The sequence below is a fragment of the Gymnoscopelus braueri genome (assembly GCF_963280865.1).
Source record: "Gymnoscopelus braueri genome assembly, chromosome: 15".
Lineage (NCBI taxonomy): Eukaryota > Metazoa > Chordata > Actinopteri > Myctophiformes > Myctophidae > Gymnoscopelus > Gymnoscopelus braueri.
In genome coordinates this window covers 39,007,382-39,021,708 of record NC_137620.1, presented here as the reverse complement: position 1 = coordinate 39,021,708, position 14,327 = coordinate 39,007,382, and the positions used below count along the sequence as shown (strand labels likewise).

Genomic DNA, 14,327 nt, shown 5'->3' with positions numbered 1-14,327 from the left:
CCCTATAGGACAGGATAGTGTTGTTTGTCTCTGAAAGACAGTGTTGTTTGTCTCTGCAGGACACACAGTTAGCGTTGCTGTCTCTGTAGGACGTACAGGCAGTGTTTTTTGTCTCTGCAAAGACAGACAGTGTTTTGCCTCTGCAGGACAGTGTTTGTAAACGTTTAGATGTGAACAGGAATGTGAGGGCGCTCGTCCCTTAGTGCACGCGCACACACGCACACGCGCACACACACACACACACACAAGTTGAGGAAGATTTCTATTGGCTGATAACACAAACACGGACATAAGGGTGTTTGTCATGGTTTTGGGGGGAACAGAGTAAATAAGGCATTGCGGAATAAGGAATTCCTTGGTTTCCTATTGGTCAAAAGCAGAAGTAAGGCACTCTCATTGGCTGACATATTGGCCACTTTAACAGTTGACTATTCTCGTCTTTTCTCTTCCGTCCACATCTTTTCATCCCGTTCATTCATACTCATCCATCACAGGGCCTATGCTAGGCAATTTGGCGCCCTAGGCAATATTTTTCCTGGCCCCCCCCCCCCCCCCCTAGGGGCGCCCTAGGCAACTGCCTACTCTGCCTAATGGGCGCGCCGGCCCTGAATCCCTCACTCCACAGAGGAAATAACATCACCTCTCGTCTCCTACCCTGTTGTATCTCATGTCTACATCCTTCTCTCCTCCCTTCATACATCCATCAGTCGTCTGTCCCAGACCTCCGTCTCAAATGCCTAATTTATGCTCTGTCGTACAACGCTGCCATGCTTTGTGAGCTTATAGATCGTTTATTTTTCGCAGCTTGAAGCCGCCGTACGACCAAGTATAAAATCAGGCTTAAGGAGGCCGGGTTTGGACGGAAACAAAAAGTACCCACATATTGTCTTTGTTCTCCTCACTCTCTCCACTCTCCTAGCTTACAGTGTACAGGAGGTTTTTTACAGGAGGTAGCTAGGTTAGTGGCTGGATCGAGGACAGGCACTGTTTCGGTCTCCCTCGCCCGCCCTCTCCCTCTCGCTCCAATCCCTCCCTCCCTCGCTTATATTGCGTAGCCAGAGGATTGGAGATTTCCTCCTACCAAAACAACAGGGGACATCTAAACGCAATGTTGGGTCTAGAACAACAGAGACATACTGAAACTGAATTGAAATTTACAGTACAGTATTTTATTTCTTTAGATATTTTACTATTGTAGGATGTATTTTCTGTCTTGCCTCTTTTTTTCTGTACCTTTTTATTTTTTAAGCTGAGTCAGGGAGCTATGCTCAAGAATTCCAATGCACTCGTGTAAATACACTGAATCTTGAAACCTACGCCCACTGCTTTGAAAACCATCATATAACTTTTTTAAACCTCTTAATTGCTTCCACCCAGTTCTAGGCCCTACAATGAACTTGGATGTCACTAAAGGCTTTGGCGGAGATCTCCGATCATCCAGCTACGCGGCGTGATTTATTGTGCAACAGCGTTTATTGTGCAACAGCATCGAAAAAAAGCAGGTCTGTGAGCTCACAACACGTTGTGGACAGCAACGCCTTCTGAGCTTGTAGATCTGCGATTGCTACGATCTTTAGGCTAGCGACACCCCTCCTCATGCGACGGAGCATAATTTGGCCACACCCCTTCCTCCCTCGTTAACGTGCCGTCATTCGTCTCTGCCTCCCTCCACCATGCTGTATCTCTGCGTACAGCAGTGAGGCAGTGACACGGGCCAGGAGAACACCACGGGAACGCTCGTCTGGACGTTCCTCTCCAGGAAGTTGAACACAGGGTTCCACCAGGTCCTCGACAGGTAGTTGTTAGGTGTCTGTCGCAGTGCCTGAACAAAACAAAACAAAACGAGAAAAAAGGAATTAGCTATAACAAGTTATGCATTTCACAAAGTATAAAACATTATGTGAAAAGCAGTTTGTGAGATTAGCGCCGGACACACACAGACCCTCTTATAGATGGTTAGCCTCCTGCATATCTACGCTGTAGTAAAATGTACTGTACAGATAGTATAATATATTGTCACTGTCGGGTGGAAACCTTGTATGTCCAAAACCATAAAGAATAAAATAATTCCAATGGATCCAATGTTGTTAATATTTAGTCACAAACTCTGGTTAATACTTTTCATTGGTTACATTTTTATAAAACCCACAGACACACTTTTAAAAAATAATAATTACCAGTAATTTACAAAAGAAAAACACAAAAAGTTGAAATATTGAGGTTTCTGCCAGACAGCAACGATATGTATATGACTAAAACAATAACTGCAATCATAATCATCTTCATCATAACATTACGTTTTGGGTGTAAAACAGCTTCCATACTGCAGCCATTTGTTTCGTCTGGTTTACCCTGTATTGTTTATGCCTGTTTATTATTTTTATTCTGCTATTTTTATTTTATTTATGTGTGGTATTGGTTTTTATTCGTCAGAGAACACTGTGGACCCTATTTTCGCCAGTGCCTTACCCCATTATCCCTTAACTTCTTTGCCATTCTTTACTATTTTTAAACACATTTTCAAATAGTTCAAATAGCCAATCTACAAGCTCACAATGTGTCAATGTAGATCGGCTAGTTGAACTATTTGAAAATGTTTTAAAAATAGTAAAAAATGGCAAAGAAGTTTAGGGATAATAGGTAAGGCACCAGCGAAAATAGGGCCCAGAGTTTAATATCATCACACACAACAGTCTGATGGTTTATGTTCAATGACTGTTTCATCCACTAGAGAGCAGCATAGGTACACATGATAATACTACTGTATGTAGGACAGTTTGACAGAGAAAGTAACCTGGCATCACCAGTCTTTCCACCTCGGAGGAAAGCCTGGTATTGCCTGTGTGATCCGGTCTAGGCTACTTGTTTTTGGTTCCCCCTATTTGTTTCCCCAATCCCTATTTAAATGGAATAGAATTTCCCCGTGGGATAACAAAGGTAGACAGACGCTAAATAGTCTCTGGAAAGTACACTCACATTTATATCTATTTTTTATTTTAAAAATAAGCTAAACTACGCCGCATCAAGGATGTTATTAGGTAGGCCTTATTACAATGCCCTTGATCGCGGCCGGAGTGACCGGAGGGTGAGGCTTGCAGGTTCCGCCTGATGACACGGATGACGTAGGTGACGTAGGGTTAGTTTCCGCTCCCAACCAGATCATAAACCCGAAAAAAGGTATTGATCCCAGGCTACCCAGCACTATCGGTATTTTTTCCCTCTTTTTCTTGTGTGCTTTTAACCCCCCTTTTTCTCCCCAATTTAGACGTCATGCCAATTGATTTCTGCCCACACACATTTTGTGTGTTGTCACTGCTGTTGTATAAATGGTAAATGGTGCATTTATATAGAGCTTTTGTCCAAAGCACTTTACATAGATTGTGCATTACATTCACACACACATTCATACACCGATGGCGGAAGAAGTCATGCAAGGCACCAACCTGCTCATCGGGAGCAATTAGGGGTTCAGCGTCTTGCTCAAGGACACTTCGACACTAAATCTGGGGGAGCCCCCCAGCCCGGGATCGAACTGGGAACCTTGCGGTTTCCAGTTCACTCTACCCGGCCACTCTACCCCTGAGCCACTGCCGCCCCAGTACAGTGACAATTATCACCCTCCCTGAACACGGGCCATCATTTAATCAAAATTAGAACAAGGTTTACATCCAGGGTGAATTAACACCCAGACACTACTCCATTCAGCTTTTTCATTCATGAACTAGTCCATACCCAGGTATGCGTTTCCCCCGACTACGTGCCGATTTCTGGGGACTTTCCAAAAATGCTAATTAACAGCTTAACCCATTAAAACCAGGAAAGCATCTGTATATGCGCTTTAACCATATTTTATACGTTGGCTATTCAAAAATAGCAGCTATACAAGCTCATATTTGTGCCGCGCTATGAGCTTGTAGATCTGCAATTTTTTTTAAACATGAAGATTTGTGCAAATCTTTGAATATACATATTTCTTTAAGTGAACATTCTTAACTCAAATCTTTGCTTCTGGGGGTCACTGGAACAAAATATTTTGAGATGGGGGTCCGCGGCCAAATACACATAATTTTGGGAGGTCCTTGACATGAAAAAGTTTGAGAACCACTGATATAGCAACATAGGCTTTTCAGAAAACGGTTAGACATTTGTAGAATCTGCCTCAGGTCTTAATGGGTTAAAATTGGGGGAAATTAAAACATCTGCTTCGTCACTTCCTACCTATGCCAATGCTCACATGCAATTTCATATTGATTGGCAAACCCATTGAGGAGACAAAGGGATGCAGACTGATCAATTTGATTGGAAGGATTTCATATAGTAGGATATCACCACCAACAGCATAGTCTGTGGGGTTCACCGATTACTCTCATCAATCGACCGATTCATTTCCTTCATTTGAAATGATCTGTAATACCGTTGATAAATGCATGCACTATCTAATACTCTAGTTGTTCCTCCTCAATGCGTTGTCACCTTACTGATATCTGGCAGAGACAATCTTTGTTCCAGCTGCAAAGAGAGGTCCGTTTGACAGTAAGGATGAGAGAGGTTACAGTCTCTGTGTGTCACGGTGGCAGTAGGAAAGCATTCAGTAGTTAGGGCTAGGCGATATCGCATTTAAATCAATATCACGATTATTTCAAACTTTTGCCTTGATTCCGATTAATGAATGATGATTATTAAAACAAACAATTAATAGCAAAAGTAGCCAATCTACAAGCTCACAACGTGTTGCATTGTGACGCTTTGTGAGCTTGTAGTTATTTTAAAAAAGTCACCTTTGGACAACAAGTATAATATAGGGCTTAAAGGGTTAATCAGAGAAATCAATTTAGTCGATTACAAAAATATATTGAAATGTTTTCATGTTGATTCATTGATATATAAGAATAAAAAACATATTACTAAAAAAAAACGTGTTTCTCGGTTATTGGATCAACCTATTGGTTCTAAATGTTGGTTTCGATATATCTTCGATTAATTGCCCAGCCATAGCTCTAGTGTAGTGACAACTGGTGTGTGTGCACCCACTCACCAAGCCACACACACACACACGTGTGAAACAGAGAGAAAGACAGAGTCATTATGAGAAAGATGCAGAGAATGTGTGAAAAGGAGAGGAAGACAAAGTGGTTAAAAGACAAAGAAAAAAGAGGTAAAGAATGAGCGTGAAACATTAACAGGAAACAAAACATCACCACCCAACATACGCACCCGCACGCACACGCACACACGGCACGCATGCATGAACCAGTTCTTACCAGTTTCATGTCACTTTTCAGTTTGCTGAGGCCAGCTCTCTCACTCTTGGTGGCTCCAGCTTGGCCTATTTGATGGATGGAGAGGGAAGAACTGACGCCAGTATCAATCTCTCGAACTGCAGGAGAAAAAAAATAAATAAACGCATTTAAACACGTCTGGTTCAGGAATAATAGATAATAAAGAACTCATACAATTTGGTTTAATAAGTAAACAATAAGAAACACAGCCAAAAGTACAGTTGGTTGTGATGGTCACAAGGCTCCAGATTAACATTTTCACCACCGTCCCAGAACTACAAAAATACAAATTTAGCTGTTCAAAAGTGAATGTAAACCGTACCAAAAAGAATCAGGTTTCTTCACTTTGTCTTTGTCATCTGCTTTGACTGCTATTGGCATAAAAACACCATTCAAATGCTTAGGAAATTAATGTACAAATGTATGGTCACATTCTATTTTTTTTGTTTGTTTAAAGGCTATGTTTATATAGTGAAACATTTTACACTTTCTTTTTACACCAGAAAAAGTATGTTCCAGCTTTCACCACAAGATGGAGATTCCTCTTAGTGAGACAGGGTGTGGTACACTTTGAAAGTGAGTGAGCTGTTGTCTTTAGTATGAATGCGGAAACAATGCGAGGACAGCTCAGTGCCAGTGATCCACTGTTTACTGGGTGCACGGCTCAAAAGAGTTCAATATCAGCTAAAGAACTGCCAGCACTCACAGAAATGTTGTTCGGGCACTTTTATTCAGAGCTAGGCACGGGCAAACCTCAGCTACTCGCCTTCAAAAAGGATTTACTTGAAGGGCAAAAGTATCTAGAAGGACATTTCTGAGAGTGCTGGCAGTTCTCCTGCTGCTTTAGCATTATTAAAACATGTAAATCTGACACGAAGTATCACATTTCATTGGATGATGTCAGACCTTTTCATTGGATCTGGTTATTTTGTATGAAACTGGAATGTTATTGGTAATGTTGTAGGAGACTAAAAAAAGTTAAAGTGGTTAAAGTAACTAAGTACATTTACTAAGTACTGTACTTAAGTACAATTTTGAGGTAATTTTACTTTAGTGGAGTATTTCCAATTTTCAATACTTTTACTTCTACTCCACTACATTTAAAAGGCAAATATTGTACTTTTACTCCACTACAATTATTTGAAAACTTTAGTTACTAGTTACTTTGTAGATTTTTATTATTATTACAAAACATACATTAACCACTTCAGCCCTACATTTCGGCCATTTGTAAATAGCCGATCAACAAGCTCACAATGTGAGCTTGTAGATCTGCTATTTTCAAAAGAGACATTCTGCATAATGAATACTTTCTACTTTTGGTACTTTAAGTACATTTTGGTACCAATACTTTTGTACTTTTACTCAAGTCAATTTTGAATTCCAGACTTTTACTTGTAACAGAGTATTTCTACATTGCAGTATTGATACTTCTACTTAAGTAAACAATGTGAATACTTTTTCCACCACTGCTAGAATGTGATTGGCTGTATTGTGATTGTTTGACTGACCACTCTTCTGCACGCCAAACTCTTTCCCGCTGAGGATGTGATGAAGAAGATTCTTCAACTCTGACGGACTGAGACTCATCAAACTCTCTGTCGCCTCCTGTCACACACACACACACACACACACACACACACACACACACACACACACACACACACACACACACACACACACACACAACGTGAAAAAGAGAGGAGGACAAAGTGAGAAAATGAGAACGATGGAGAGAATGTGTGAAAAAGAGAGCAAGACAGTGGTTATAAGACCCACGCACACGTTCAACGTGTCACCATCAATTCTCACGCTCTGTTCAGACTGCAGGCCAATGCATGTTTCTCATATCTGCTCTTCATGCCCACACTGCTATTAGCAAGGGATCAGATTTGTCTGCACTGGTTGCTGTGTAATGCTTCATGTACACCATACACCATACATGGGCACATGTGGCCCCCAACTTCACTTAATGCGGCCTGCAGGCATACTGATATCGGAATACTGATATATTTTATTGATTTCAGCTGTTACAATTCCAAACATGCAAACATGACCCGCTTTAATTACATTACTTCAGTCTACATTAGTAGGTTAATGAGTGTGGAGTGAGTGTGGATCATCTCACTCATCATCAAAGTTGCCCACCGCTGATGTACACCGTAGTACGACAATGTCGCTCGCGTGGTGAGCTTGTGGATCCGCTATTTTTGGCAAGCGAACTATAAACCTGGCCTCAGTGTCCAGACACACATCTTTAGAGATCAGATTTAAATTGCATTTCAAACTACTTAGGAATGTGGTTTGAATCTGATTCACAAAAATCTTCCATGATCATGTTTCCATGATTGTGTTTTGTTTGCTGTCCAGACTTGATAAAAAAATATATCTGATTCCAATCTGGAAAGGGCAAAAATCAGATTTGCGCTGCCAGTCTGAAAACAGCCCAGAGTCACTCTCTGCTGTGTGATCTTCATCGCCAGTCCATGTGTCCTTACCAGAGCAGTTGAGTGACTGGGCCAGCACGGTGGTCATGACCTGGATGATGAGTCCAATCCTCAGTCTCATCATCTCACCGAACAGGCTGGGCTGAGTCCGGATGTTCATGGCCAGGAACACCATGATCTCCTAACAGACAGACAGACAGACAGACAGACAGACAGACAGACAGACAGACAGACAGACAGACAGACAAGACAGTATAAGAATGACAGGTGTGTGAATGTGAGAAGGTAGGTTGATGATTAATTTAATTTTGTTTATTTATTTTTGCTATTAAAGCTGCTACAGGTACTTTCATGTTTAAACCCAAGTCCCCCCCTCCCCCTGAGAGTCCTGAAGTTTTTACTGTTGAGCAATAAAAGTTTGCGCTCTCGACACTTTTTTATGCAATACCTCTTGTCAACCAGTAGGTGTCTCAGAGGAAGAGTTGGGAGACCACCTCCAGTTATATTGTATTAACATACTCCATACAGATTTGCTTTATTCTTACCAAAAAAATGAGGATTGTGTGTATATGTGCATGCGTTTTGTACAACAAAAGGAGCTTGAAAATGTGTCGAAGCTGCAGGAGTATATGAACCAAGGATGTGGTTTGAGAACTCTTTGAGAGTGCACAGACAATCACATGCCTCCTCCGATATACATGTAGTCACTAGCCATTTATTTTCCCCTGACAGTGAAAGGGAGTTTATAACATGTCGAGGAACACCCTATCCCTCCAAGTTCTGCTCCCTGCTGAACAGTTGCCCCTAACAACCTTTAGAAGTCGCTAGTGCAGTAGTCTTGTGTGGCCAGACTGTTGCCTCCCACAATGTTCACACAAATGTATCCTAATATAAAACAAAATCATCTAAGCATATAACTACCGGTAGCTGCTTATCAGAAATGTTTTTTTTCGTGAACGGAAATGACGAACAGATGCCAGTTTCCGTGTTCGGATTTTGGGAGGTGTAGTTCCAGACTTCACATTGTGATTGTGGAATAGTTCTCTGGCCACGAGAGACTACTAGTGCAGTAGCAAAAAACTCCACGGTAGTGGGCAAGTACTTTACACCTGCACATGCCTGGAAGCCAGTGCAGTTGCGTTTTTATATAGCCTGAAACGGTCCCTTTATCAGTGAGTGACCCACCTGTGTGAGTATAGCTATAGTTATGTTGTTCTCGCTGGCTTCGTCTATGAGTTTGACCAGCTGGTCAGGAGGGATGGGGGCGGTGATGGTCTTCTCTCTGGGCTCTGGAGGCAGACCCACCGTCAGGTGCTTCTGGTGGGCCAGCAGATCAGAACACGCCTAGGAAGAGACCACAGCTAATGACAAAGAGCTCTGGAAATATTACATGAATCATAATCTGCACAAATACAAATGAGACTTTGTGTGAATTTAACTTAATTATGTGCCTGTGTGTGTGTTTTACGTACCCAGTCTAGCTCTTCCACCTTCTTCCTCAGCATGCCAGAGATCATTCTGATGAGACCCCACTGTTTGAGCTCTCCTGCCTTCTCATACAGGTCAGTCAGCAGAGAACGCACCGTAGAGCCATTACCATGCAGACATGTGTCCCAGTCCATTCCCCTGCACACGCACACGCACACACACACACACACACACACACACACACACACACACACACACACACACACACACACACACAGTCAAGTGAGCAATGAGCATATACACTGATCAACGATAACATACGGTCAACATGTTGAACATAAGTGACGTGTTGACTGTGACACCCTGTACATAGGGAGTGGTTTTGATTGTCTGTTTCTATTGTTCATCAAGTCACTCTGAAAGTGATCGTAAAACTTCCATTACAGTTGTGGTGTGGACTCCTTAGAACCATTTAAAATGCTATATTCATATTAGTTACTGTTATAGTTATCATTCCTGGTGAGGAGAGCCCTTTATGTCTTTTTGGCTTCAGAAAAATTAGCATTATGTCAATAACTGTTAGAGGCATAATTATGGAAAAGCTGACTGACTTGTCCTTGAAGAGAATGTAGAGTATGTCAGCCTGGTCCTGCAGACTATGTGTGTCCTTCAGCAGCTGAACCAGGCCTAGGGCCTTGTAGTCTATGGCTCCACTGGCATCTTTGGGTATGTCACTGTCTGTGGAGATCACTACTGGACAAGCCTGCAGGAGACACCAGAATGATAATATGGCATTAACATAGATTACATTTCACTTTAACCTCAAATGAGTACACATCACAGCACTGAGAATAACCACTTAAGCTATTTTATACTTTGTTGTTGTATAACAATACACATAAAGTATGAGCGAGTGCACACACACAAACACACACACACTGATGACATTGCTCATCACCAAATTTGGGTACCACTTCACTCCGATCCCAGCCCAAACCCACACACATACACACACACACACACACACACACCTGGCTCTCTTGTGGTATAGTGGGATCCGCCAGATTGAGGCTGAGCGAAGAGTGGCGAGTACGGACAAACAACCTGTTTGGCAGGTACATGTTCACATCTGAGAGAGATGGAGAGAGAGAGAGAGAGATGGAGGGAGAGAAAGAATGACAAAAATAATGAGAGAAATCCATCCATCCACCCGTCTCTCAAGATAGTAGATAGGGGTCACAGATATGAAATACAAACAAACAAACAAAAAACATATAAATGTGGCCTAATGTTGAATGTGTGTCAACTGTGGGTCATTGAAATTAAAACAGTTGATAATCACTGAGTTCACTGAGAATACATAAACCAACCAACCTCGCACTGCGAGGCGTTGTGAGCTTGTAGATCGGCTATTTTCACAATGTTTGCCTATTTCTTACGTAATATTTGACAATTTGGCCAATTTGGTAAGGTCTTAAAAGTCATTAAATTGTAACTTTAGAAATGTGCAGACACCCTGTATTGTATACACATATACTGTATGCTGGTTTGTTTACTGTTGAGTGAGAAAACAATGTTGCACATTAAGCTAATGATCTGGGGACCCTCCAAAACTATTTGGGGACCCTCCCGATCCCCAGTTTGGGAACCCTAGATGCCTTAGATGTAACCACAAACCAAATTGTGTCACCCAATCTCCTACGAGATAGTTTCTCAAGCTGAATTCACACCGGCAGCTGCAGCAGCCGCCTGTAGTGCGGACGTTCATAATATACAATAAGCTTGGCGTGTTGGAGGTTATGAGTGACACCCTCGTAAAAAGTGAGAAATGTGCTACAGTGAGAGATTTGCTGGTCCGAGTGGATCAAAGCAAACAGCTGTGACCACCTGGGGAGCTCACAGACAGGGAGGAGGAGAACAGACACTCAGTCCTCATCTCTGACAGCTTGTTTGTAAACTATTTATACGTTTTAGGTAAGGAATAGGCCATGTAGTTGCCCAATCTTAATTAATTTCTACAACTGCAAATTCAAAACTTTGTTATCAATATGCTGGAACTTCCATACAGTTCTTTTTCTGTGGTATATGCTTAATGTTCAGAGCACAAAGCGCTACTGATTGGCTTGCCGCTCTGTCGTGAAGTGACAGAGTTGGACTTCTCTCAACTTTGACGCTTTGCTTTTGTTTTGCTTTCATCTGTCACCCCTCTTTATAGCCAATGCATTAAACCTCAACGCTTTATTAGAACACGGGCAGCGAAAGTCCACTGCCTCCTGTGAATACAGTCATGGTGTAATAACGTGGCGGACTTATCCCTCACTATGAACGTCGAGTTCGTGGGCCGTTTTCATCAGAGAAACCATCTCTTTGGTCTTGGTGGCAGCAGCCCTGAACCGGCCCAGTCCTGAAGCCACCTTGGGACTGTGTTTCCTGGGAGCAGCGTGCGCTATCAGCTGGTCCAAGTACTGGGCCAGGTCATCTGATTCTGGAGGGATGGAAGGATGGTGGGAGAGAGACGAGAGAGAGGGAATATGAGAAACGTACAGTATGGCCACTTCACTACAACCCTCTCTTAGGCAGGGTTGGATTATGTTGCACCACGACTATTTATGGCATAACTCAGCTAGTAGTGAGTAGACTGTTCGTAATGTAATGTGTAGTCACATAAAATGACATTTGAATCATCTAATCCAATGAATACTGATTTCACCTGTAAACCACTTCTTAATGACTGAACCCAAAGAACAGAGGCACTCGATTCACTTAAATTCTTTAATGACGAGGTTCAAACTAACTTCTAACTTTTCGACACATACCACGTTGAAGTCTAAACAATCCGTGGTGTGCTCACACAGGGCTAGTGTAACCCAGTGCACTTGCCCTACACACGGAGGATTTGTGGATGTGTCTTTCTTGGAAAACCATCATACATAATGGATGTTATATAACGTTACCTCTTTAAGAGGGTTGACAAGGATGGGGTTGTTTGTTAGATTCAATAATTCATGAATTCATTGATTGATGTACTCCAAGCGGTCTACCATTATAAGTAGATGTCAGTGCTGCTTCAGGGCTTGCGTAAATATTTAGTTATTACTTAGCGATACTTTAAATAGTTATGCCATTAAGTAGTTTATTTATGCTATAACTAGGCTATGTTTGAACTTAGTGAGAGGTGGCATTCAACTGGCATAAGGGGTTTGTCTACAACTATAGTTAAATAGCACCCATCCATATCCTTCCTTTCATCCATCCATCCATCCACCTCTCTTACCATCGTCAAACCGTATTTCAGGCATGTTAGTCGGGGAAAAGTCACCAATACTGGACTCTTCATCCTCATCCTCATCATCATCCTCGCCGTGGTGGTGGCCGGAGGAGGACCTGCTATCCAGGAAGCTGAGGTGAGCGAAACAGGAAGTGGTCAGGAACTCTGACAGCTTCCCCGTCTGGATCCTGGGGAGAGAAGTGGTTGAAGAAGACAAATAAGACATGAATGAAGAAGAAAGACATTATGAAACATAATTTTTAAAAAATCTGTGAAATGTAAGCTTTTTGTCAGTTAATCTGTACATTTTAGCAAAGATCATGAATAATCAAACACCTGATGTATTTGATTTATTATAACGCATGGCTGTAAGACAAGTTATCTAGATTAGAACATGATTTGTCTGTATGTATGAAGTATGCATGTCTATTCCCTCAACAGTAGACCAATCACAGCTTATGTTGCTACACGCATGATGTCATAAAACTAACCACTTTTGACCATGACCGCCTGAAATACCGGGTCACCTAAAAGTGGAACTTATGAAGGGTGTGAAAGTTATGTCACAGCTGAAAATCTATGCATCTAAACACACCATTATTGTTGTTGTGAAGCACTTTTGTTCTTATTTATAAAGAAGATCTCTATTTCTATTTGGTCAAATGCAGCATAGACCATCACCACAATAGGGCAAGAACACCATAATACACCATAATAAATAGGTAACATTTGGGCAGGCCACAGCGTTATTAGACTCTATGTCTGGTTTAACTGATGTTATTAACAGTCCATATTATTCTCTCAGAATAAACCTCACCTCGCTCCTCCAAAGTATCCATCCTGGAGTTTCTTCAGAGTGGCCAAGACTGCAGGGTCCAGATCTGAATGGTCCTCCGCTGGTATGCACACGCACATGCACACACAAACAAAGGTAAGCTCAAGCACAAACTCATCAATTGTAAGCGTTTTAACTTACTAATCGACTATCGAAAAAGAAACAACATGAATCTATGAAACTAACCACAACCTAACACTAACCTAAACTCTAAAAGGTTCTATACAAAGTGCAAAGTTATCGGATGATAGGAGGGTTAGCCATTGTCAAACCTAACCCCCTCATGCTCATATTTTACTATACTTGTGGGGACATTGGTTTCTCAGAAGTATAGTTCTTCCCCTGGCCAGTTCACCATGTTAGTTTTCTTTGAATTGTGTTTTTCTGTTTAACGCTCGTGTGTGTGTGTGTGTTAGTGATGGGAAAAACAGTTCATTTCGGTGAACGAATGATTCTCGTTCAGTTCACGGCAAAGACTCGTTCAAATGATTCGTTCACGTTCTCGTTCAGTTCCGCTTCAGGTCCTGGCGGAGCGTATGCGATGCGCTACGTTAAACTGCATGAAACTGTGTGCATCTGATCCCACTGACTACACTGACATGACTGCACAGTCTACTCTGTACAGAAACACAGCACTGTCATTCACGATCTAATTGCACCATCTTCTTTGTAATATAATGTGTAGAAGTAATATATTTAAATTAATAATACATATAAATTAATAATAAATAAATAGTGTTTTTACTTTATATTTTCAATTATCAGTATTTTTACTTCTACTCAACTACATCTCAAAGGCAAATATTGTACTTTTACTCCACTACAATTATTTGAAAACTTTAGTTACTTGTTACATTACATTACATTACATTATAAAACATGCATTTACCACTTTAGCCCTATTTTATATCTACAAGCTCATGACGCATTGTGAGCTTGTAGATCTGCTATTTTCAAACATTTTATTCATTCTGGTTACTATTATTATTTTGGCTATACTATGTGGTTGGCTGTGCAGATTGCATCTTGCATTCATTCTGAATCGTGTTAATTGTCCATCCGTGACCTGA

General features: G+C 41.5%; 1 protein-coding gene across 4 annotated transcripts in view; it reads right to left on the bottom strand.

Annotated features, from left to right (window-relative positions):
• Positions 1-1,684: 1,684 nt before the first annotated feature.
• Positions 1,685-14,327, bottom strand: part of LOC308101180 (phosphorylase b kinase regulatory subunit alpha, skeletal muscle isoform-like) — a 32,797-nt gene continuing 20,154 nt past the window's right edge. For 2 of the 4 annotated variants that reach the window (XM_080450553.1, XM_080450554.1), the window contains 11 exons: positions 13,240-13,318; positions 12,429-12,610; positions 11,475-11,639; positions 10,186-10,283; positions 9,766-9,917; positions 9,199-9,352; positions 8,912-9,070; positions 7,778-7,907; positions 6,791-6,887; positions 5,262-5,377; positions 1,685-1,822 (listed from right to left, as the gene is read on the bottom strand). In XM_080450553.1, the coding sequence (XP_080306679.1) occupies positions 5,365-5,377; positions 6,791-6,887; positions 7,778-7,907; positions 8,912-9,070; positions 9,199-9,352; positions 9,766-9,917; positions 10,186-10,283; positions 11,475-11,639; positions 12,429-12,610; positions 13,240-13,318 (1,229 nt within the window). In that variant the 3' untranslated portion in view covers positions 1,685-1,822; positions 5,262-5,364. Of the gene's footprint in view, positions 1,823-5,261; positions 5,378-6,790; positions 6,888-7,777; positions 7,908-8,911; positions 9,071-9,198; positions 9,353-9,765; positions 9,918-10,185; positions 10,284-11,474; positions 11,640-12,428; positions 12,611-13,239; positions 13,319-14,327 lie in introns of those variants that run through there. The other 2 variants (XM_080450555.1, XM_080450556.1) reach the window with 2 other exon arrangements.